The following is a 22,484-nucleotide window of genomic DNA, read 5'->3' as shown; positions in this document are numbered from 1 at the left end:
TTGCTGAGTTAGACAGTTAAAGAGTGAAGCCAGAGCTCAAACTCTGGACTTGGGCCTTTTATCACTAAATCAAACTAAATTTCCAAATACCTCCTGAAAACTTAAGAAAGTGGGCAGGAGCACCACCCCTGTCACCACTATTCAAGATCCAAGTCTCCTTCTTGAATACCTCATTCAAGGAATGAGACACCCTGAATTCCCCTCCTAACCCTCCTGGCACTGCATCCTGGGTTTCAAAGGGAGAACAGACATCACTCAAGGGTTTGCAGTCAATCTGAGTGAACTGCCTCTTTATTCATCCAGATGTATTCCCAGAAATACTACCTTGGCAAAGTCATTTAACTTCTTTGAACTTATTTCCTCATTTGCAAAGAGAGAGAGCCACCTCCTAGACTTGTGCTGAGGGTTAAATGAAGGAAAGAAAAAGTATGTGAAGAATCTATTATCAATCTCAAAATGAAATTTGAGGAGACAGTTACATTTGCAATAGTATCAAAAAGAAAAAAACTACTTAGAAATAATTTGAACAACAAGATGTAAAACTTAGTGTAGAAACTACAAAACATTGTTGAAAGAAATTAAAGTATATCTAAGTAAAAGAAAGCCATCCCTTGTTAATAGATCAGAAGACTTGCTATTGTTAAGATGGTAATATTCCCCAACGGATTCAATAATCAACAATCCTTATCAGTATCCCAACTGGCTTTTTGTTTGCAAAAATTTACAAATCGATCTTAAAATTCAAAAAATTAAAAACAGAATTACCCTAGCAAAGGAAACAATCAGCAAAACTAAAAGGCAACCGACGGAATGAGAGAAGATATTTGCAAATGACATATCAGATAAAGGGTTAGTATCCAAAATCTATAAAGAACTTCTCAAACTCAACACCCAAAAAACAAATAATCCAGTGAAGAAATGGGCTAAAGACATGAATAGACACTTTTCCAAGGAAGACATCCAGATGGCCAACCGACACATGAAAAAATGCTCTACATCACTCGTCATCAGGGAAATACGAATCAAAACCACAATGAGATACCACCTCACTCCTGTCAGAATGGCTAACATGAACAACTCAGGTAACAACAGTTGTTGGCGAGGACGTGGAGAAAGAGGATCGCTTTTGCATTGTTGGTGGGAATGCAAATTGGTGCAACCACTCTAGAAAACAGTATGGAGGTTCCTCAAAAAACTAAAAATAGAACTACCCTGCGACCCAGCAATTGCACTACTAGGCATTTATCCAAGGGATACAGGTGTGCTGTTTCAAAGGGACACACGCACCCCCATGTTTACAGCAGCGCTATCGACAATAGCCAAAGTATGGAAAGAGTCCAAATGTCCATAGATGGATGAAAGGATAAAGAAGATGTGGTATAGATATACAATGGAGTATTACTCGGCAATCAAAAAGAATGAAATCCTGCCATTTGCAACTACGTGGATGGAACTGGAGGGTATTATGCTAAGTGAAATTAGTCAGCCAGAGAAAGACAAAAATCAGATGACTTCACTCATCTGAGGACTTTAAGAGACAAAACAGATGAACATAAGGGAAGGGAAACAAAAATAATATAAAAACAGGGAGGGGGACAAAGCATAAGAGACTCATAAATATGGAGAACAAACAGAGGCTTAGTGGAGGGGTTGTGGGAGGGGGGATGAGCTACATGGGTAAGGGGCACTAGGGAATCTATTCCTGAAATCATTGTTGCACTATATGCTAACTAATTTGGGTCTAAATTTAAAAAAATTAAAAATAAAATTAAAAAAAAAAAAGAATTACCCTACAACCCAGCAATTGCACTACTAGGTATTTATCCAAAGGATACCAAAATGCTGATTCGAAGCGGCACATGCACCTCAATGATTATAGCAGCACTATCAACAACAGCCAAATTATGAAAGAGGCTAAACGTCCATTGACTGATGAATGGATAAAGATGTAGTATATATATGCAATGGAATACTATTCAGCGATCAGAAAAAATGAAATCTTGCCATTTGTAACAACGTGGACAGAACTAGAGTGTATTATGCTAAGCAAAATAAGTCAGAGAAAGACCAGTATCATATAATTTCACTCATATGTGGAATTTAAGAAACAGATGAACACAGGGGAAGGGAAGGAAAAATAAGATAAAAACAGAGAGAGAGGCAAACCATAAGAGACTCTTAAAGACAGAGAACAAACTGAGGGTTGCTGGAGGGGTGGTGGGTAGGGGGTGAGCTAAATGGGTGATGGACATTAAGGAGGGCACTTGTTGGGATGAGCACTGGGTGTCATAAGTGATGAATCACTGGGTTCTACTCTGGAAACCAATACTACACTGTATGCTAACTAATTTGAATTTAAATAAATAAATTTTTTAAAATTCAGACGGGAATGCAAGAGACCTAGCACAGCCAAAAACAATCCTGTAAAAGATTGTTGAAGAAGAGTTGGAGGATGCATACTATAATTAAAAGACAGGTTATAATAAAAACACAGAAAACAGTAAGTATGGGAGAGGATGTGAAGAAGTCAGAACCCCTGTAGACATAAGCTACTGCTGGTGGGAAAGTGGTACAGCCGTTTTGGAAAAGTTTGGCAGTCCTTCAAAAGATTTAAGCATAGAGCTACCGTAGGACCAGCAATTCCACTAAGGTACAGAACCAAGAAAAGTGGAAACATATGTCCACACAAAAACATGTGCACTATTGTTCAAAGAAGCATTACTTCTAATAGCCAACAAGTGAAAACATGCTAAATCTCCATCAACTGATGAATGGATAAATAAAATGTAATATATCCATAAAATGGAATATTCAGCCATAAAAAGAATAAAAGAATTGATACATACTACAACATGGATGAACCTTGAAAACGTTATGTTAAGTGAAAGAAAGCAGACACAAAAGGCCACATATTATATGATTTGTATATGGAATATCCAGAACAGGCAAATCCATGAAGCAGAAAGTAGATTAGTGGGAGCCTCTCTGAGCCTTAAGTTTTTCATTTGCAAAAGATATATAGCTCCACTGCCTACCAACTGCAACAGGTATGTATGAGGACCTTATGATTAACATATGTAAAAGTAAGATATTAAACAAAAATGTATACAATAGTAAGTACAGACAGGAAGTGATGAATCCACATAAAGCATATCTAAGTTAGAGAAAGGCCTCCAGCAACAGCTGTCTACAATTTGCATTAGAGTCTAGAAGAGTCTAGAAAATGAGAGGGAAGGGGGAGGATCATTTTAAGATGGGAAGGAATTTGGCAGAAGAGAAAGCCCATCGCTATTAACAACTTGAGGGCAGGAATCACCTCTTACTCATCTTTGTACCTCCCCACAGCACTTAGCACAGGGTATGCCTCTGATAAATACAGGCTGGATGGATGGGAGTTAGCAAAGAGGTAGATTTATACGAGAATGATCCACAGGACTGGGCATCAAAACTAAGAAGTGAGGGGTGCCTGGGTAGCTCCGTAGGTTAACCGCCAACTTCTGCTCAGGTCATGATCTCGTGGTTCGTGGGTTCAAGCCCCGCGTCGGGCTCTGTGCTGACATCTCAGAGCCTGGAGCCTGCTTCGGATTCTGTGTCTCCCTCTCTCTCCGCTCCTTCCCCATTTGTGCTCTCTGTCTCTCAAAAATAAATAAACATTTTAAAAAATTAAAAAAAAAAACCTAAGAAGTGATCAGTATTTTTTTTTTAAATTTTTTAATGTTTATTTATTTATTTTGAGAGACAGAGACAGAGCATGAGAAGGGGAGGAGCAGAGAGACACAGAATCCGAAACAGGCTCCAGGCTCCGAGCTGTCAGCACAGAACCCGACATGGGGCTCAAACTCACAAACCGTGAGATCACGACCTGAGCCGAAGCCAGACGCTCAGCTGACTGAGCCACCCAGGTGCCCCAGAAGTGATCAGTATTAATTACAGCAGGGTGAAATGAGTTCCAGATACAGGGTCCCTGACTCAACATAAACAAAAGTGAATGAAATCATCCCACCAATGTACAGAAGGCTGCACTGCTGTCAGCTGAAATATTCATTATGAATGAAAACAATTTTGTTTTGTTTCCTACTTAAAATTATAAGCTGTTTTCTAGATCTTTAATGTCCCATGAGAATGTAATTATTAATGGCTGTGTAGGATATATACCATAATTGATTTAATTGCAAAACTGTTATAAAAGTTTGTCAAAAGAGGGCAAAAACACTCTTCCTTAGGGACTGAATACCCAAATGTCACTAGTATAGTCAAATATGTGATTTGCCTTTAAAAAAAGGTTTTTTTAATGTTTACTTTTGAGAGAGAGAGAGAGAGAGAGAGAGAGAGGAACAGAGAAAGAGACACAGAATCTAAAGCAGGCTCCAGGCTCTGAGCTGTCAGCACAGAGCCCGCCTGACACGGGGCTCAAACTCACAAACCGGGGGTTCGTGACCTGAGCTGAAGTTGGACACTTAACCGACTGAGCCACCCAGTCGCCCCTGATTTGCCTTTTTGACACCTAAAAAGACAGACCTATTTTGTTTGTCCTAAAAAATTTTTTTCACATCATTTTCACTATATATGAAACAGAATATCTTATTATAATATTAAGGCACACATTCCATTACTGTTCCTATTAACACCTAAGAGAAGTCTGCCTAACATTCTCTAAGGAAATGTGCCTCAGACAATCCCATGTGCTTAAAGGGTGGAGGCATGCCACTAAGGAGGAAAATTGGCCTGTGAGATTCGAAAGCTAAAATAATTATACTGTCATAAAAGTCAGTAACACTGAAAAATTGAGAAGTTACGAAAATTTTAGCTTTATCTACTACAGTATTTTTATTTCGTACACTTATATTTATGAAAAGTACGTAAGAGTATTCTTATATGACCTATGTTCAAATGTAGGACACATTGAGGAATACTTCGTGGCATCATGTCATTAAAAAAATGTTAACAGGAGGCGCCTGGGTGGCTCAGTTGGTTAAGCCTCCAACTCTATTTCAGCTCAGGTCATGATCTCATGCTTCATGGGTTTGAGCCCCACGTCTGGCTCTGCATTGACAGTGTGGAGCCTGCTTGCGATTCTCTTTCTCCCTTTTTCTCTGCTCCTCCTGTTAGCTCTCTCTCCCAAAATTAAAAACAAAAACATTAAAAAAAAATTGTTAACAGGAAGGTATCTTACAGATCAAGTCCAACTTACTGTTCTACGAGTGAGCAGAGCAAATCTAGGTTAAGTTACATGTCCAAGGTAACCCAACGAGGGATGTGGGGAATAGGAATTAGGGAACGAGATAATCTTTCTAAACTTAATATCTAAAACAAATTAAAGGATATATACACATGTGTGTATGTGTATATATATACATATATATATACACATACACACATACACAAACATATACACTAATTTTGAAGACTGAACAGCATGCCCCAACTCACTCACATGTGATTTAGAATAGTAACATCTAACAAAACTTTCTGCTATGACGGAAAAGATCTATGTGTGATAGGTCTAATATAGTAGCCACCAGCCACATGTGGCTAACTGACAAAATGTGGCTGGTGTGACTGAGAAACTCAATTTTTAATTTTAGCTAGTTTTGACAAATAGCCACTTGTGGCTCCTGGATACCATACTGGACAGCACAGACCTCTCCAACACCATTACATCTGTCTGAGTACTCCTCTCAACCACTCAACTGCCTCCCCTGAATTGTATATTCACTTTCCTCTGCTTTTGTCCTCTGGTTTTATCACGCATGTGCGTGCATCCCTAAACAACACATTATTTAGTATTCATATTTATTGTTAAGTTTTTAATTTTAATTTTGTTGGCTTTATCAAAACATAATTTTGCATATACCCTCCAATTTTTTTTCACTCAACATCATGTCTCTAAGATTCATTTGCATTGTTGCCATGTTGTAGCTCAGTCATTTTCATTGCCACGTAGTAGTGTTTTCCATTGTGTGGATATACAACAAATTATCCTTCCTTCTGTTAATGTACGTTTGGGTTGTTTCTGTAGTTATGAATAATTATGCAGGTATCTGTTGCTTCATACACTATGAATTCTCTGTGGTAGCCACCTAGAGGTAGAGGGGATATAAAACCCACATAATCAAATTAACAAGACCCAATTGTTCTTCAAAATGGTTAAATAACCATTTAACCACCAGCAGTGTGGCTGAGGCAAGTGCAACCTCCAAATCATCTAAATTATCTTAATTTATGCTAATCTAATGAGGGAAAAATTATGAAGTTCTTTTTCTACTCTCAACTTTAACAGTTCTTCCCACTGAACAATAAATACATCATGCTCCCCTCCTTAAAAAACTTGATAGAGTGGTTCTCTGAAGAGGAGACACAAAGGGTGTAATCTAAGCATGATGATACTTCTCTTCCTACAAGATGATACATCTGCACCTGTCACAGTAGATAAAATCATTCAAGTCAATTAAATAAACATTTCTACTCATGAGGCTTCACAACCCTGCACAGATGTACAAACTGCCCCAACTAAGTCAAATCCAACAAAATGGCATACATGTATGGTTTCTGCACGGGGAAGTTTTAAGGAAGCATTAAGGATCACTTAACCAGAAAGCTGGATACGAGAAAGAATGAAATCTTGCCATTTGCAGCAATGTGGATGGAACTGAAGGGGTATTATGCTAAGTGAAATAAGTCAGAGAAAGATACCATGTGTTTTTACTCAAATGTGGATCTTGAGAAACTTAACAGAAGACTGTGGGTGAAGGCAAGGGGGAAAAATAGTTACAGAGAGGGAGGGAGGCAAACCATAAGAGACCCTTGAATACAGAGAACAAACTGTTTATGGAGGGGCGGGGGAGAGGGGAAAGTGGGTGGGTGATGGGCATTGAGGAGGAGGAGGGCACTTGTTGGGAAGAGCACAGGGTGTTGTATGGAAGCCAATTTGACAACAGATTATATTAAAGAAAGAAAGAAAGAAAGCAAGCAAGCAAGCTGGTGAAAAGGGGGTTGCCTCAGAATATACATTGGTGGGAAGCCAAAGAAACTGGACCAAGAGCCTGGACTAACCTGGAAACTGGAGCTAGTCATGCCCTAGAAACGTAGGTTAGACTTCTGGGTCAGGCCTCCCGCTCAACCCTTCAAACATTAAGAGGATCTCTTCTGGGCCTTCAAGCCCTGTCTCCATTCCTATATCTACTCAAGTCTTTCATTCAATGCACAGTTATTTAGAAGCCCCTGCTCCGCCAGGCACAGTGCTAGGGAAGGGCAACAGCACCCTCTCTGCCGTCAGAGTTCACCGCATGAGTAAATAAATAATTGTAAATAAGTAATTATTCCACAATGTGATAATCCATACTTCTGAAGGCAAGCGGAGCGAAGGGCGTGATTCCATCTTGCAGTGAGTGACATCTGAGCTGAGTCTCGGAAGGGAAGATTGCAAAGCAAAAAAAAAAAGGGGGGGGGGCAGGCCATTTCAACATAGAGAAAGGCGTGGTTAAAGGCACTGGCGAGCGCTGGGAGCTAAGTCGCCGAAACGCTGGTGGCGTGAGAACTCACACCGCGTGGAGGGCAGGGGTTTCGGAGTCGTGGGCGGAGCCACAGCCCCGACCCGAGGGATGCTGGGCTCCCGAGGGAGAAGCCCGCGGCCTCCTAAGGACCACTCCCCAGAGCCGGCTTCTGGCCAGCCCGCCTCCGCTCCAATCGCCGCCACTAGTCTGGGAACCCCCACGAGGAGATAGCTCAGCCCCGACACCCCGGACCCTCAGACCCGGTCCGGCGGACTGCCTGCACCTTGCCCAGGAGCCGCCTGAGACTCTCGCAGTCGAACTCCATCTCCATCCACGTCCCGGACCCAGGTTGCGCGACCCAGCCCGTGGACCTCCTTCCGTGCCGGTTCCCGGACGGAGGCCGCCGAGGTCCAAGCCTCCCAGAGCTGTCCAAGGCCACGCCCCTTCCCAGGCTCGAAAGTCCGCCCGCTTCCAACGCCCAGGCTCAGCGGCCGCTCCGCCCGGGAGTCGAACCAGCGGCCCAGCGTGGACCCTGAGCGCCGTCGGAAAGGCGTTAGCGCCCAGGGGGTCACAACCCAGCTTGCTGGAAGGAAACTTGGGGACATCTGTAAGGAGAGGAATAGGAAGGACCCGAGGAGAAGCAGTAAAGGAGGTAGAAGCAACTCGCGCTGTTTTGGAGGAGAGTTTCTAGAAGGGTGTGTTAAATTCAGCAGAGTATTGAGAAAGATCAAGACCAAAAATTGTAGTTAGATTTAGGAAGGAAGAGGTAACGGAACTTCAAAAGCAAAATTTCAGGGAGCTAGAAAGGGAAAATGGAGTCAGGAGGAGCCTTGTCGAAAAACTGGAAGATGTGAAGGTTGGTGCAGCATGAGGGGAGGAGTTGCCTTTTTTTTTTTTTTTTTTTTTAAGGTGGGGCGCCATAACTGTTGGGAGAGAGAGAGGAAAAAGCTAGGTCAGAAAGAGTTTGAGAACAAGAGAGGGGGTGTATACAGAGAGAAGGTGAAGAGATGCAGTTTGTTGGCTTTGTCTGGTGTCCTTGGTTTGTGAATTACTTTCCTGCATTATCCCTGTCTTGAGCCACTGAGCTTAAAAAGTCTCAGAAGATAGGTACTGAAACTGTCAGAAGGGTGTGTAAGCAGGAGGGTGACTGTATTTACAGGAAGAACCAAAGGCTGGAATGCTGTGACTCAATTAGGAGAATAAAGTAGAGGCTGGGCAGTGTATTTATTCATTCACCAAACTTTTGCTCAGCATTGACAACTTGCTAGATATTTTTCTGGGTCCTAGGATACAGCAGTGAATAAAATAGACAAAAATATCACCTGTCCTAAGGCTGTCATTCTTTTATTAGGAGGAGAGCAAAACTACATATAATAAGTAAATTAGATCGTATGCTGGAAGGTAATCAAGTGTTGTGGGGAAAGGCAGGGTAAGGAGATCAGAGTAGTCTCCTTGAGAGGTGAGAGAGTAGGTGTTCTATATTAGAGGGCATTCAGTTCAAAGCAAAGTCCTAAGGCAGGCTTCAGTTCAAAACAGCAAGGGGGCCAGTGTGGCTGGAGTAGAATGAAGTAAGAGGTGAGGAAACGGTAGTAGGCTAAGTCAGAGAAATAAGGGGGAAGCCACAGATGGTTTAGGGAAGTGATTCTTACAGTGTGGCCCCCAGACTCAGCCTCAGCATCACCTGGAACTTGCTAGAAAGATTCTAAGACCCCATCCCCAGACTTAGAGAATCAGAAACTCTAGGGGGAAGGGGGATTCAAGCAATTATTTTTGACAAACCTGGGTGATTCTAATGCATGGTGAAGTCTGAGAACCACTTTGGTGCCTTTGTAGACATTTGTGACTCTGTCTTGTCACTGCCCTCCAGCCAGAGCCCATCGAACACACCCACACTTAAACAGGTTAGGCTGATTATTCCTTGCAGTGAGGGCGCAGACGCTATGGAAAACCATCGGGACTGTTCAGTAAGGCTGTGTTAGAGGGACCTATCATAGGATTGGGGCTTCGGGTGACTTGGGAGAGGGTTTAATGAAGTGACCCTTCACTTTGGATTGGGTGCTATCAAAGCAGAGACAATTCTATGATTGGATATCTCAGTAAATATAAGATGGGCAAATTGGAGCAAGCCTAAAGCAGGAATTGGTAAAGAAGTAGCAGTTACTCATTAGCAGACAGAAGAGGATGTTTGGTATTACATGGGCCGCACAATGACCTTGATTTGTCTCTGCTTAGACAGAATTATGAAGTGGTCTTATTTTGTCTCATTTTATCCTGGTCTGAGTGACCCTCTCTGATGTTTGTGTTCTGTGAGATTGTTTCATCTATCAGGAGAATAACAACATAGCTGTGAGTGCCAGGTCAGCTTCTAGTAACACTGAGAGCTTTCGTAGATGAGTCAGACCAGTTCCCAGATGTCAGGGGCTGGTTTTTTCTTTCTTAGGCTCTTACCCTGAGAGAAAAAGGAAGCCACTGGAGGATTTTGAACAGAGAAGTGATGTGATCTAAGTTTTAAAAGAATAGGTCTGACTGCTGCATTGTGAAGAGACTGTATGTGGGGCAAGAGAGGAAGCCAGGAGACCGTAGGAGGTGAGAAAAAGGTAAGAAGATGGAAAGATAAGAGGCCTGTAAGAGCAGTTCAGGCAGATCTAACAAACCTCGGAAACAATAGGACTTCCAGGGCCTCTCGGATCTAACAGATCTTGTCAGAAATCCATTAATCAAGGATTAGAAGTGAGGTTTGAGCAACGTTCTTCTTTTTATAAAGGAACCTTTTATGGAAGACACCTTCCATCCAAACAGCTAATTCTCTTCTGGTTTAGTCACTATGAATGACTTATAGACACTGTGAGCACTTTATGCCAGTGTGTGTGTGTGTGTGTGTGTGTGTGTGTGTGTGTGTGTGTGTGAGAAGCCATCATTTCCTGTGTGGAAGGTACATTGCGAAGAGTTTTATGTGCTTTATCAAAGTCAATCTTCACAAAGCTCTATGACCTAGATAGAATCATCTCATTTCTACCAGTGAGGAAACTGAGGTTTAGTGTTCTGTTACCTATTTCCTTGTTTCTGAGATCCTGTTGAGTAAGAGATGTATTGACAATGTTTTAGGAGAGAAAAGATTACAAAATTAAATATAAATACCCATTTTAACACTTATACCTATTTGAAAAGAGCTAAAATGTGAAAAAGAATGCCCCTTAAAAGAGAGGATATATGGTATAATTGGCTCCATTTTACAGTCAGGGAAACCAAGACTCAGGTTAAATTATTGCAGAAGGTGGTGTCAGAGATCATGTCCCTAATCTGTGCATTTTGCTGCTTCTCTGTGTGTGAAATTGTGATGAAATTTTGTGATTAGTAATCTCTAGCGAGCTAGAATGCTGTACCTATTGGTGCTCAGTCATAAGAGGAAGATTGGGTAGTGCAAACATTGGCTGACTTCTGATAGGACCCCCCCTCACACCCAGAAATTGTCACTGTTAGGTCCTGTGACCTAACCAGGCTGAAACTCAACTTTTCCCCAAGCACATCGTATCTTCCTTGCTTTGTGCCTTAGTGCCTGCCTGGGATATTTTATCATACCCAACTAATTCTGTCTCCTCCCCGCTTCCTATCCCCAAAGACTGTAAGATCCTGGCAGATAGCTGTCAAATCTCACTTATCTCTGTATTCCCAGTGCCTGGTATGCCTGAACGTATGCATATCTTCAGTCTTCTAATATTTGGTAAGTTTGCTGAATGAATGAAAGTGTAGGGTGACCACAGCCATAGGGAGAAGATGTTATAGTGAACTAGTTCTCAGCCTTATTTGAGTTTCAGCCTTAAAAAAAAAATCTGTTGAAAGATACAGACTTGTCCCAGAAAAATGTGAATGCCAACATAAGCAGTCCATTTTGTGCTCAATTTCAGGAATGTTATGGATGCACTGAAGCCCATCCCTGGACACTAGTTTAAGAAAATGTAGTTGGTGGGAGCATAATTTGCCACAAACTTTGGGCAAAGTAATGTGACCTACCTTTGACTCTATAACTTGATGTTTGGAAATTTGTCTTAGAGGGAAAAAAGTACACAAGATGCACATACAAAAATGTTAATTATATTAAAAGGGTAAAAAAGACCCCCAAACTAAGAAATGGGAAAAGTATATATTCTGCATCTTTGTTTGCAGCTTGAGAAAAATCACAAGAAGGGCTTGTTTAAAATTAGATTTTTTTTCTTGGTGCTCTGCTTCAGATCTCTATTTATAATCCTTTGCTTTCATAGTTATTAGTCCTATCAGACATACTGTTCAGGGATGAAACCCTGGTATTGCAAATACCAGACACATGTATCCTTATCATTTACTTCAGTTTCCCCCCTTTTTAAAATTGTGATACATACACATAACAGATGATTTACTATCTTAACCATTTTAAAGTATACAGTTCAATGGTATTAAATACATTCATCATGTTGCCCGGCCATGACTCCTGTACATGTCCATAATACTTTTTATCTTCTAGAACTGAAACTCCATATCCATTAAATAACATCTTCGTATTCTTCCCTCCCCTCAGCCCCTGGAAAGACCATTCTATTTTCTGTCTCTGTGATTTTGACTTCTCTAAGTACCTCACTAATGGAATAGAATAAACAGCCTAGAAAAAAAATCCTTGCCTATGTGGTCAAATGATTTTTGACAAGAGTGCCAAGACAGTTCAATGGGGGAAAGGACAGTCTTTTCAACAAATGGTGCTGGGAAAACTGGATAGCCATGTACAAGAATGAATTGGACCCTTATTTGGGGCACCTGAGGGACTCAGTCAGTTAAGTGTCCAAGTCTTGATTTCGGCTCAGGTCATGATCTCACAGTCATGAGATTGAGCCCTGCATCAGGCTCTGTGCTGAGCATGGAACTTGCTTGGGATTCTCTCTCTTTCTCTCAAAGTAAACAAACCTTTAAAAAAAAAAAAAGAATGAATTGGACCCTTATCTCACACCGTATACAAAAATGAACTCAAAATGGATCAAAGACATAAGTGTAACACCTAAAACAATGAAACTCTTAGAAGAAAACATAGGGAAAAAAACTTAATGACTTTGGATTTGGCAGTGAGTTCTTGGTTATGACACCAAAGGCAGAGGCAACAAAAGAAAAAAATAGGCAACTTGGACCTCATGAAAAATTTGTAAAACGGGTGCATCAAAAGCCAGTATCCTTTACTTAGACGCATGGAGTTTTTGTTGTTCTTTGACCTACGGCGTAATGTTGTATCTTGGGCGATCCTTCCACAGGCATCCTCCATCTTTTATGGCCCTGTTTTCATGACCTTAAGAAAAGAAGTTGTCATATTTCTTTCCTAAACTAGTTCCTTTCTTGTAAGGATTTTATATATCCTCTCTGTTTTCATACTCTATCTGACCTGGAACACCCTTTTTGTTATCTTCTTGCTGCCTTACTGGTTAACAAGTAAAAAAAACCCGCAGTGCTCAAAAGAAATTGTCAAAGGAGTTTTGTTTGGCAATCCCAGCATTGTTTACGGTGGTAAAAAATTGGAGAAAACCTAGATGTACATTGTGTCAGTTATGAATTTATCACCCGTCAGCTCCAAGTTCACCATTCGCTGCTTGCTCTTCTCTAGTGGAGCTGGACCTTGTAAATATTTGTTCCTTGCTCGTGGGCATGATGCTAAGTTTTATCAGTAGAGGGCCTTGGGGAGATACTGTAGGAGGAAGAAACTTCTCTTCCTGGTTCCAGTGTGCTTTTGTCCTTGTGCTGTGTGGCTGCCAGCGGCACATGGGGGGTATCCAGTGGTGCTCACCCCTGTTGAGTTTCAGTGGCCTCTCTGTGGGCTGTTTTCCGTTGTGTTTCAGTGGTACCCCTGCCACTAAAACAGTTTGCCATCGAGGTCCACCACCAGCACCCCACAGGGTGGCTTCCTGGTGTATTCTCCTGGCAGACCCAGAGGATAGATTCTCAGCAGGGATCCACAAACCTCCCAGAACCCCCTCTGGAGACTCCCGGCAAATTCCACCAGCATCTAGGGTCGTTCTCTAATTGTTAGGTCTGGCCTGCAGTTGACTGGATTTCTCTACCACCCAGTTAGTCCTGGCCACCACATATTCAACAAGTTTTGGATCTCCGCCCTGGAGGTGAGGGACTCTTCCAAGTTTGTTTCTTTCTTGGGTGCTTTGCCTCAGCCCTAGACGTGGTGGCTGCTCCTTAGATACACTATTTCTGTATTATGTGAAGCTTTCTACCTTTTCCTTAGTTAATAATTCTCTTTATTAAGCTTTCTCTGTGGAAATTGCTGTGTAGTTTCTGTCTCTTGACCGATCTATTCCTCATTAGGAGAAAGAGGAAGTAAGTGTGGAGTATTAGGTAAGAATTAAAAAAGGAGGGGCACCTGGGTGGCTCAGTCGGTTGAGCGTCCGACTTCAGCTCAGGTCACGATCTCACGATCTCGCAGTCCGTGAGTTTGAGCCCCGCGTCGGGCTCTGGGCTGATGGCTCAGAGCCTGGAGCCTGCTTCCGATTTTGTGTCTCCCTCTCTCTCTGCTCCTCCCCCATTCATGCTCTGTCTCTCTCTCTATCTCAAAAATAAATAAACGTTAAAAAAAATTTTTTAAAAAGGATAAGTTAGATTTCTGCCTCAGCCTAGAAAGGACCAACTGCTACGGGAGTTGCCTTCTCTCCATAAACAAGTAGAAAACTGCACAAAACCTATGAAACAATTGTTTTCAGATCTTGCATAAGAAGCAGCAGCATGTGAACTTTGAAAGACAAGAAATAAAGGAGATGGGCCTTAAAATTGCCCCTGCCTACTGCCTGGAAGCAGTTTTCAGACTGCAGCATGGTGGGGTCACCAAAACCGAGACTAGTCTTGCTGAGTTGTAAAGAAAGATAGCAGGGTACACAGGAGGCCAGAGTGCCAGGAATTTGCAGGATGGAGTCCTGAGAAGGAGTTCCACAGAGAGAGAACTCTGGAGATCTCCGTAGGGGTCCTTGTGAGTCTTTGGCTGAGTTGGTGCATAGATGGGCTCAAACTCCATGAGGTAGGATAAGAACGGCCCAGAAACAGCAGGCCAAGCACTTCTGGGAGCTCCCAAAGGTGCTAGGAGTTGTGGAAAATTCCACAGCATCAGAGAACGCTCAGTGGGCATTAGAGGGGCGGTAGCTCATTAGTGGGGATAATTACCCCCAGAGCAAAAGCTGCCTTTTGTCCACCATAACGAAGCTTAAAACAAGCCCCAGAAGAATCAAACTGATCCCAAGCATCCCAGAAGTAAGTCCCACACTACTGAAAGGAATGTAACGAAGTCCAGCACATAGCCCTGTAAAATTCACCATGTTGAACATGCAACCAAAAGTTGTCAGGCATTCAAAGAAGCAGGAAAGTATCATCCATAACGAAAGGAGAAAAACCAACCATCGAAACAACCCCAGAAATGACAGAGATGATAGATTTGCAGATGGAGTCCCTAAAATGTTTATTATCAACCTTATAAAAATGCTCAAGGATGCAAAGGGAAACGTGAGCATGATGTGGAGAAAAATGGAAGAACTTTTATTAAAAATTTTTTTTTAACATTTATTTATTTTTGAGAGACAGAGACAGAGCACGAGAGGGAGAGAGGCAGAGAGAGAGACACACACACACAGAATCTGAAGCAGGCTCCAGGCTGAGCTGTCAACACAGAGCCCAATGGGGGGCTCAAACCCACGAACCGCAAGATCATGACCTGAGCCGAAGCTGGATCCTCAACCGACTGAGGCACCCGGGTGCCCCAACAAAAGAACTTTTAAAAAGACACAAATTGAACTTGAAGAGATGAAAATTACAACCTCAGGTGAAAAATGCATCACATGGGATTCACAGAAGATTAAGACACTATAGGGGAAAAATGAGTGAACTTGAAAAAGACAGCAATGGAAACTATCCAAAAATGAAACACAAGGAGAAACAAAGACTCAAAAATGAACAGAGTACCAGCAAGCTGTGGGACATGTTTGTCCTGGTTACTGGTCTCCTAGACGTGTACGGGAGGTCATGGAGAAAGGGAGGCAGAAAAAGTATTTGAAGAAGTATTAGCCGAATATTTTTCCAATTTGATGAAGACCATTCAACCCACAGTTCCAAGAAGCTCATCGAACCCCAGATAGAAGAAACTTGCGGAAAATTACATAGTCACATCAAAGTAAAATTGCTGACAACTGGTGATAAAGGCTTTTTAACAGGCACTTACCATGTGATTCAAATTCCCCCCCCTGAGTATTTACCTTACGGACGCTTATGTTCACACAGAAAAACTTCGCAAGTATTTATAACATCTCTATGCATAATAACCCCAAACTGGAAGCAACGCAAATATTCTTTGACAGGTAAATTGATGAATCGCTATGTCCAGGTAATGGAACATATGTTCATTCAATACAACAGGACAAACTACTGTACAACATGGATGAAGCTCCAAAGCATTATGTTCAGTGAAAGAAGCCAGTGGATGAGCTTATAATTCTCTTTACATGAAGTTCTGGAAAATGCAAAAGCAGATCAATGGTTTCTAGGGGGCAGGGAGGTCAGGGGAAGGAGACTGATTGCAAAGGGGTACAGGGAACTTGTGGAGATGAATGAAATTTTTTCTCTCTTGATTGTGGTGGTAGTTACAAGATTGACACATTTTTCAAAACTCATCAACTACACACTAGAAAGGAATGCATGTTATCATATGTGATTTATACCTCAATAAAGCTTATTATTTAAAAAAAAGGATGTGTTTAGATTTTTTTTTTGTTTTTATCCATTGACTCAAGAGCCTGTCCATGATGTATTATTGTGAACAGGAGAAAAGCAAGTTGTGCGGTAACATAGGTAGTTTGATCACCTTTGATAAAGCAACGCTGAACAAAACCCCTCTATATCCCTCTACGTGTGTACTGATGTTTGCAAGCTGATGGAAGATTCTTTGCCAGAAGGGTACACACCAGGCTTGGTTACATGATGGGGATGGGAATTGAGGGGGAAAAATGGGGAGGTTGTTAAATTTTTCTTATATGTCTTTTGGGTGGTTCCATGTTTTACAATGAGCACCTGTTATTTTCATATTTTAAAAAAGTATTGAAAATAAAGAGGATATCAAAATAATAAATAGAGAGGTGTGTCTGTAGGAAGAATTCTGGTGGAGAGAAGGGTCCATTGTGACAGTACAGGGAGGTCAAAGGGATGAAGATGAGGTCATTAGACTGGGACAAAAAGATCTTTTGTAACTGCCGAGAGCATCTAAGTAGTGGTGAGCGGGCCAGAAGTCATAATGTGATATATGGAGGAAAGTTGGAGATTGGGAAGAAAGGCTCTGAGTGTGGGCCATTGTTTAAAAAGTTTGGTCATAAAGGGAAATTAAAAAAACAGGTTAGGAAGGAACCACAGCATCAGTTGCAGGTTTTTGTGAGGGAAGGACAAGGATACTTGTGGCTTCTTGAAGGCCAAGAAAAGGGAACCAGCAGAGAGTTATTGACCAAAGGTATTGAAGAATGGTATAAAATGCTGGTGACAGAGCCCTTGAGATGATGAGGGCTTTGCACGGACAGAAAGAAGAGATGTCTCACTTCCCTAGAATTCAGTTTATTCCCTTCACAGCTGTCCTAGACCTAGGAACACACCCTACCGAATCCTTGTCTATAGTCTAAGGAGCCCAGCTTCCTAACAGATAGCTGGGCCCTGATTCCTGGCTTTCACATGGGGCATCAGCTGTGTGACCTAGTGCCAGTCACTTAGGCTCTCTACACTTCAGTCTTCTGATTAGTAAAATGGACTTGGTAATAATACCTACTTCCTGTTGTTGCTGTGAGGGAATACATACAAAAAGTTTAGTTTGCTACTCAACCACTGGTCTGGGGGCAATATCTCTGACATGTTATGAGTCTGGGCCATGTGACCAATGATGTCACAATGCCCTACTAGACTTCATCTTCTCCATTAGGGCGTTGCGGATCCTTTGGAGCCACGGACTGGAACTGCCATGCAAGACCTCTACCAACTGAGGGTTTCATGAGCGCACTCCCTTGCCAAGATCTTGGTGAATAGTCTTTCACTGTGCAATTGTGTCTTAGACATTGTTTTACTTGTTATCATGATTGTGCTTGGCTGGATGCTTTTTGTTGGACTTGCGTGTTACATGGGCACATTTCCAGAGTTCACGGTAAGTAATGACCCTGCCTGTGAATCCCTGGTAGTAGTCAGTCCTGGCTCTGACTCCACCTCCCAGCCAGGGTTTCTGACCAAATGGGAAAGACAGTTGAGGCCTCATCACTAATTAGAGGTCAGGGTGCAGTGGGAACAAAGTTGGCTTCCCAGGCTACCTCTCAACTCACCGGGATTATCTTTAAGTTCCACCCACCCCTTGGGTACATAACATTACTTATTTTAAATTTATAAGGGGTTTGCTGGAGAAAGTGGATTTCAGGCAAAGTAGATCAATGGTCGCCGGCTAGAAAGGGAAGGTGGGCATTGGTGGGACCTCCAACAGTCACAGTCACAGACAGAGGCAATTACCTGCTAGGCCAACAAGTGGAACCGCTTCTGCCTTTAAATTTCTTTCTGACTCAGCCTCCAACTCTGAAGTGGAAAGAGAAGTGGCCTGTTCAGGAGAGCAAGACACGACTGAGGAGCCTGGCTTTGGATGAAGAACCACAACTATGAGTGAGTGGTCAGGTCTGCTGGACTCAATTCCTCCCTTTCCAGAGAACATGGCAACCCCTTAAATCTCAGTAGGAAGTTTATATTCCCCTGGGAAACAATAAACTGTAGAAAGGGAAGTGGGTTGAGATATGTGGTGGGGAAAGAGAATTCAGTGAGCACGGCTTTGGACAGCAGGCCAAGGCTCAAAGATTTGTTAAGCACATCTTACTGGTATTCTTTCCAAAGACTATTCCTGTCTATTAACTTATTTTCTCACAAACTCTGTAATAAGTTGGACCAGCGTTTTTAGCGCCCCTTTTGGCAGATCCCAAGACAGGTTCAAGTTCTAACTTTGCAACTCACTAGCTACGTGACCTTGGGAAAGTTTAATCTCTCTAAACCTCAGTTTCTTCATCTGTATAACGGAGATATCTCTGTATCTTACTGTTTTTGTGAGGCTTGCATCTGGGAATTCATGTAAAGCATTTGATGCAAAGCATTTACTAAATGCCAACTTAACAACTAAGCAAAATAATGAACGGGTCCACAAAGATTTAGTGGTGACAGTAACCTCAACTATTTACCCAAGGCCATACAAATCAACTCCTTTGAGAAGCTGGGATGCAAGCATAGTTCTCTGGACTTAACAGCCTCTTGCACTCGTTCCACTAGACCAGCCTGCCTTTAGGAGACAGGAATAACGGTATCCTTTTCACAACTGTCTCCTGGCTTTCTTCCCTCCCACTCCCTTTCACTCAGATCTGGTTTTTCAAAGGTGTTCCCACTGTTAAAGAAACTTTACTCTGAGAGTCTTAGTAATGAACTGATAACAGGAGCAGATTTTCTGGGAAGCTACTCTGGAAAGCAGTGGTATCAAGTCCTAACCCCAGGTACACTGAGAGCAGGGCATGAGGGTTTGTTTGTTTGTTTGTTTGTTTGTTTTTTTCCATCAGCCCCAGAATTTCCATGCAAGTGTTGACCCAGCTCGGTCAGATCATTGTTGGGGTGGGGACATAGATGGAGGCCCTGGGCACTTGCTTAGCTGAGGCACTGCCACCCTGATCCTGACCAAGCCACTGGAAATGTTCTGTGCCTCAGGTTCTCCAGCTTTGAAATGAGCAGGACAGCCTAATGCCCTCTCTTCCTTTTCCAGGGAAGGGAACCCTACACAATGAGGGTTTGTGACATTTCACGAAATGTGAGATTTTCATTTGTTTGTTTTTTTGCAAATAGCCTAACGATAGTCTATAAAATAATTGCTCGTAGCATACCTAGCCAATCCTCCCAATTAATCCAGGGTATTTTCTGTTTTGTTTTGTTTGCATGGCGCTGCTTTTTGCATCTGATTGCATGAAAGCAACAGTTAATATTTTGACAGGTGATGAGTCAATAGAGTTCTGATGCCAGCTAGATCCTGACCGTGTAGAGTCACCAGAGAACAGGGCCCTTCTTTTAAGGGTTCTTTGGCCCCAACACACCAGGCATCCTGGCCAGTTGTCCCATAGTTACTCACTCTGACGGGTCCCTCCAAGGTCACAGGAGCTGATGTCACAATTGGTGTCTGAGCTCTGCCCCCTAAAATGGCCATGGCCAGCCATTTCAGTTCACACTAGACCACGAAGCCCCTCAGCCAGAGCTATCATGCTGGGCGATCCGCCATCCGGTCTGGAATGAAGACAGCCCAGCTCCCAGGACTCAAGGAATAGAGCACCACACCTTTCAGAACCACCTGTTTTCCCCAGCACATCCCACCAGTGAGCAAGAAGCCCCACAATGATTGTTGTTTTATGGTTGCTTCTCATTGCAGGAACCATGTGGAAAGGATATAAGTATCCCCCAGGAGGGGTAAGTGTGCTTTCAACTTTGTTCTCTATTCCTCCTTTGAAATGTATTCCCCCAGATCCATGAGCTGAGCATCAAAATCCAACTTTAGAAACAAATCGTCTTTTTTTGATTAAGAAAGTGGTGGTAGCTTACCTGCCTCTATTGTTGCTCGCTGAGAGTTCCCTCTGTCTTTCACGTCTTTCTTTTATACATATTTTCCTAAGAGTCTTTACTCTTGCATTTTTCAGTTTTATATAACCTGGAGGTAGAGAGGTAAAGACTCGGGCAATGCTATCTGACATGGGTGACCTAGTCTTGTGCTCAGGGGCCATTTTGAGTGCTGGGGTCTTCAGTCCCATTTCTTAAATCAGCCCAGACCAGCAACCCACCCCTTAACTCTCCTTCATCAAGTAAAGGGTGGTCTATAAAATGGTTCTGGTGCTAGAAATCTTCTCTTCCTGTTAGACCTTGGATATGTGTCCTTTCTCTGCCTCTTGTCCCCTCCCACATGGCTAAGCCCCTCTGGCAGTTGAGGTCAGAGACATTAAGAGACAGAATTGGACAGAACCACTTCTGCCTGTCTTTGGCAAGGAAGGCAATTACCTCAGCCGCACACTCTGACAAACACTAGAGAAGGCCCACCTGACATACTTTTGTCCCCCCAGACCCCGGTGGAAATAAGCAAAGATGATCCTGGTGAAGTCATGCAGCTCTGAAGCTCACCTGGCCTGCTGTAGAGTTCCTGTTGTTGGTTTCGCATAAAGTAATTGCACATTATTTTGTCACATTTTATGTAAAAAGTTACCGTACTTTTTAAGATGAAGAGTTGATATTCTGTTAGCTCCAAACAGGGAGATGGGGGAGGGTAGTTGGGTTTTAGACGAACGTGATTGGGTGCCTCTGTTTCAGTCTCTAAGACTGACATTAAGACTAAAATACCTAGTTCAGTTTGCCCCCTATTCTGAATCCTTAGGGATAGAAATTCTCTAAAGCTCCTTTGACCTAGTTCCCGGCTGTAGTCTTCCTCCTGAATCCAGGGTCCAGGGTCGAAAAAACGTTCAGAAAAGGCTAGAGATTGCAGCAACTTTAAGCCTATCTTTTGGGGATACTCCTCCGTGGCCTTTTCACAGCTGTTACCAACAACCTTCTGTGGCCTTTTCACAGCTGTTACCAACAACCTTCTGTGGCCTTTTCACAGCTGTTATCAAGAACCGAAGGCTTACACTGTGTGGGGGAAGGGATGTCATTTTAATATGAGGTGCTAGATACTAAATTAAACATTACTTTAATTCTTATGATAAGCTTCTGAGCTGGGCACTAGCCTCATTGAACAAAATGTTACAAATGAAGTTGAGAGACTCAAGTATCTTACCAGCTGCACAGCTCTGGGTTGGAGTCAAGATCAAGATCCAGGCCTTCTCCTTGGCATGCTTTTATGTGCCAAGGAAAAGAGCCAAACAAGAGACTGGAATATCCAAGATCTTGGCTATCTCTTGGCTCAAGTGCCCCCTTCATTTGAATAGCCAAGAAGGTGCCTGATGATTCTTTTAGCAGTAACCACTGCTAATACAGGGCAGCATGCATAGAAACAAAAGCTAAGTGCTCAGTCCTCAATATGATGCAGTTTGAGTTTGAGACCAAGTATGGAAACTTAAGTATAAGACCCATGCAATTAATCTAGGTGTTTCAGCCCTAGGATATTCCTCATAAGCCCTCTCTAGGGGTGGTTTGGAATTTTCTGACCTTAACGGGGTTGGGGGAGGGGGGAAGAACCCAACAAGAACAAGTACTTCTAAAATAAACTGTATGGAATTTTTCCCATTCTGTGGCTACTTGGGGATGACTGATAGTTCCATCATTCAGAAGTGCATCCTTACCACCAAAGTAGATCTTTTTGGTTATGTAGATAACATTTTGTTGAGGACCATTTAACACACATTTGCTAAACAATTTTTAAGTGGCCCTTTGCACTGTTTTTTGTTTTTTTTTGTTTTTTTTTATGGAAAGAAAAGTGAATTCAAAATCCATTAGCAACACTGTAATCCTGAATCCAGGATACTATCTCTTATAAGGCTTCTTATATGACCTAGACTCAACACATCCCATTGAGCTAAGTGCCTACATTTTCTGGCTTCATGGCTATACCAACTTGCCTCCTGAATATCCCAAAGGACTCATCTTGTCAGTTATTTCAAGCTCTTTTATTACAGGGGATCAGAACCTGTGTTCGTTTTCTTGACAAGAGGAACTATACACCCAGTTCTTCTTCCCTCTGGTTCCCTGAATATACCTCCAAACAGTTCTCCGGCCTTCAGAGTAGCTCTCTTAAGCTGGTGGGGTGCGGGGAGATGGGTCAGTTGTGGGGGTTGAGCAGAGGTCAATGCGTCAGAGGGAATGAACAGGTGTGTGTGTGTGTGTGTGTGTGTATGTGTGTGTGTGTGTAAGGAAGCACACCCCATGTCAAGTCTGATGAGTCTACTGGGGTTTCTAGCTGGAAAAATGTTCAGGGTGATG

General features: G+C 42.5%; 2 protein-coding genes across 7 annotated transcripts in view; one reads left to right on the top strand and one right to left on the bottom strand.

The window, feature by feature from the left end:
• UEVLD (UEV and lactate/malate dehyrogenase domains) overlaps positions 1–7,942 on the bottom strand; it is a 54,475-nt gene extending 46,533 nt beyond the window's left edge. For 3 of the 4 annotated variants that reach the window (XM_019456489.2, XM_053899910.1, XM_053899911.1), the window contains exon 1: positions 7,777–7,942. In XM_019456489.2, the coding sequence (XP_019312034.1) occupies positions 7,777–7,824 (48 nt within the window). In that variant the 5' untranslated portion in view covers positions 7,825–7,942. Of the gene's footprint in view, positions 1–7,342; positions 7,445–7,776 lie in introns of those variants that run through there. The other variant, XM_019456488.2, reaches the window with a different exon arrangement.
• Positions 7,943–7,949: 7 nt separating this feature from the next.
• Positions 7,950–20,747, top strand: MISFA (mitochondrial sheath formation associated). Of its 3 annotated transcripts, XR_002081883.2 has the most exons (6): positions 7,951–8,349; positions 9,934–10,090; positions 17,449–17,667; positions 18,075–18,167; positions 19,954–19,991; positions 20,636–20,747. XR_002081883.2 is itself a non-coding variant. In XM_053899916.1 (5 exons), exons 2-3 carry the CDS (start codon positions 17,599–17,601, stop codon positions 18,165–18,167), a joined length of 162 nt encoding a protein of 53 aa, XP_053755891.1. In that variant the 5' UTR covers positions 7,967–8,349; positions 17,449–17,598; the 3' UTR covers positions 19,954–19,991; positions 20,636–20,747. The 3 variants fall into 3 exon arrangements, 1 of the variants encoding a protein (XP_053755891.1); XR_008421186.1 differs by lacking the exon at positions 9,934–10,090 and having other exon boundaries at positions 7,950–8,349; positions 18,075–18,179; XM_053899916.1 differs by lacking the exon at positions 9,934–10,090 and having other exon boundaries at positions 7,967–8,349.
• The last annotated feature ends 1,737 nt before the right edge of the window (positions 20,748–22,484 follow it).

This window comes from Panthera pardus, unplaced genomic scaffold (genome assembly GCF_024362965.1).
Source record: "Panthera pardus isolate Hobbes unplaced genomic scaffold, ASM2436296v1 HiC_scaffold_12, whole genome shotgun sequence".
In the NCBI taxonomy this organism is placed as follows: domain Eukaryota; kingdom Metazoa; phylum Chordata; class Mammalia; order Carnivora; family Felidae; genus Panthera; species Panthera pardus.
The sequence above is the reverse complement of the archived record's forward strand: the minus strand, read 5'-3'. Positions and strand labels throughout refer to the sequence as shown.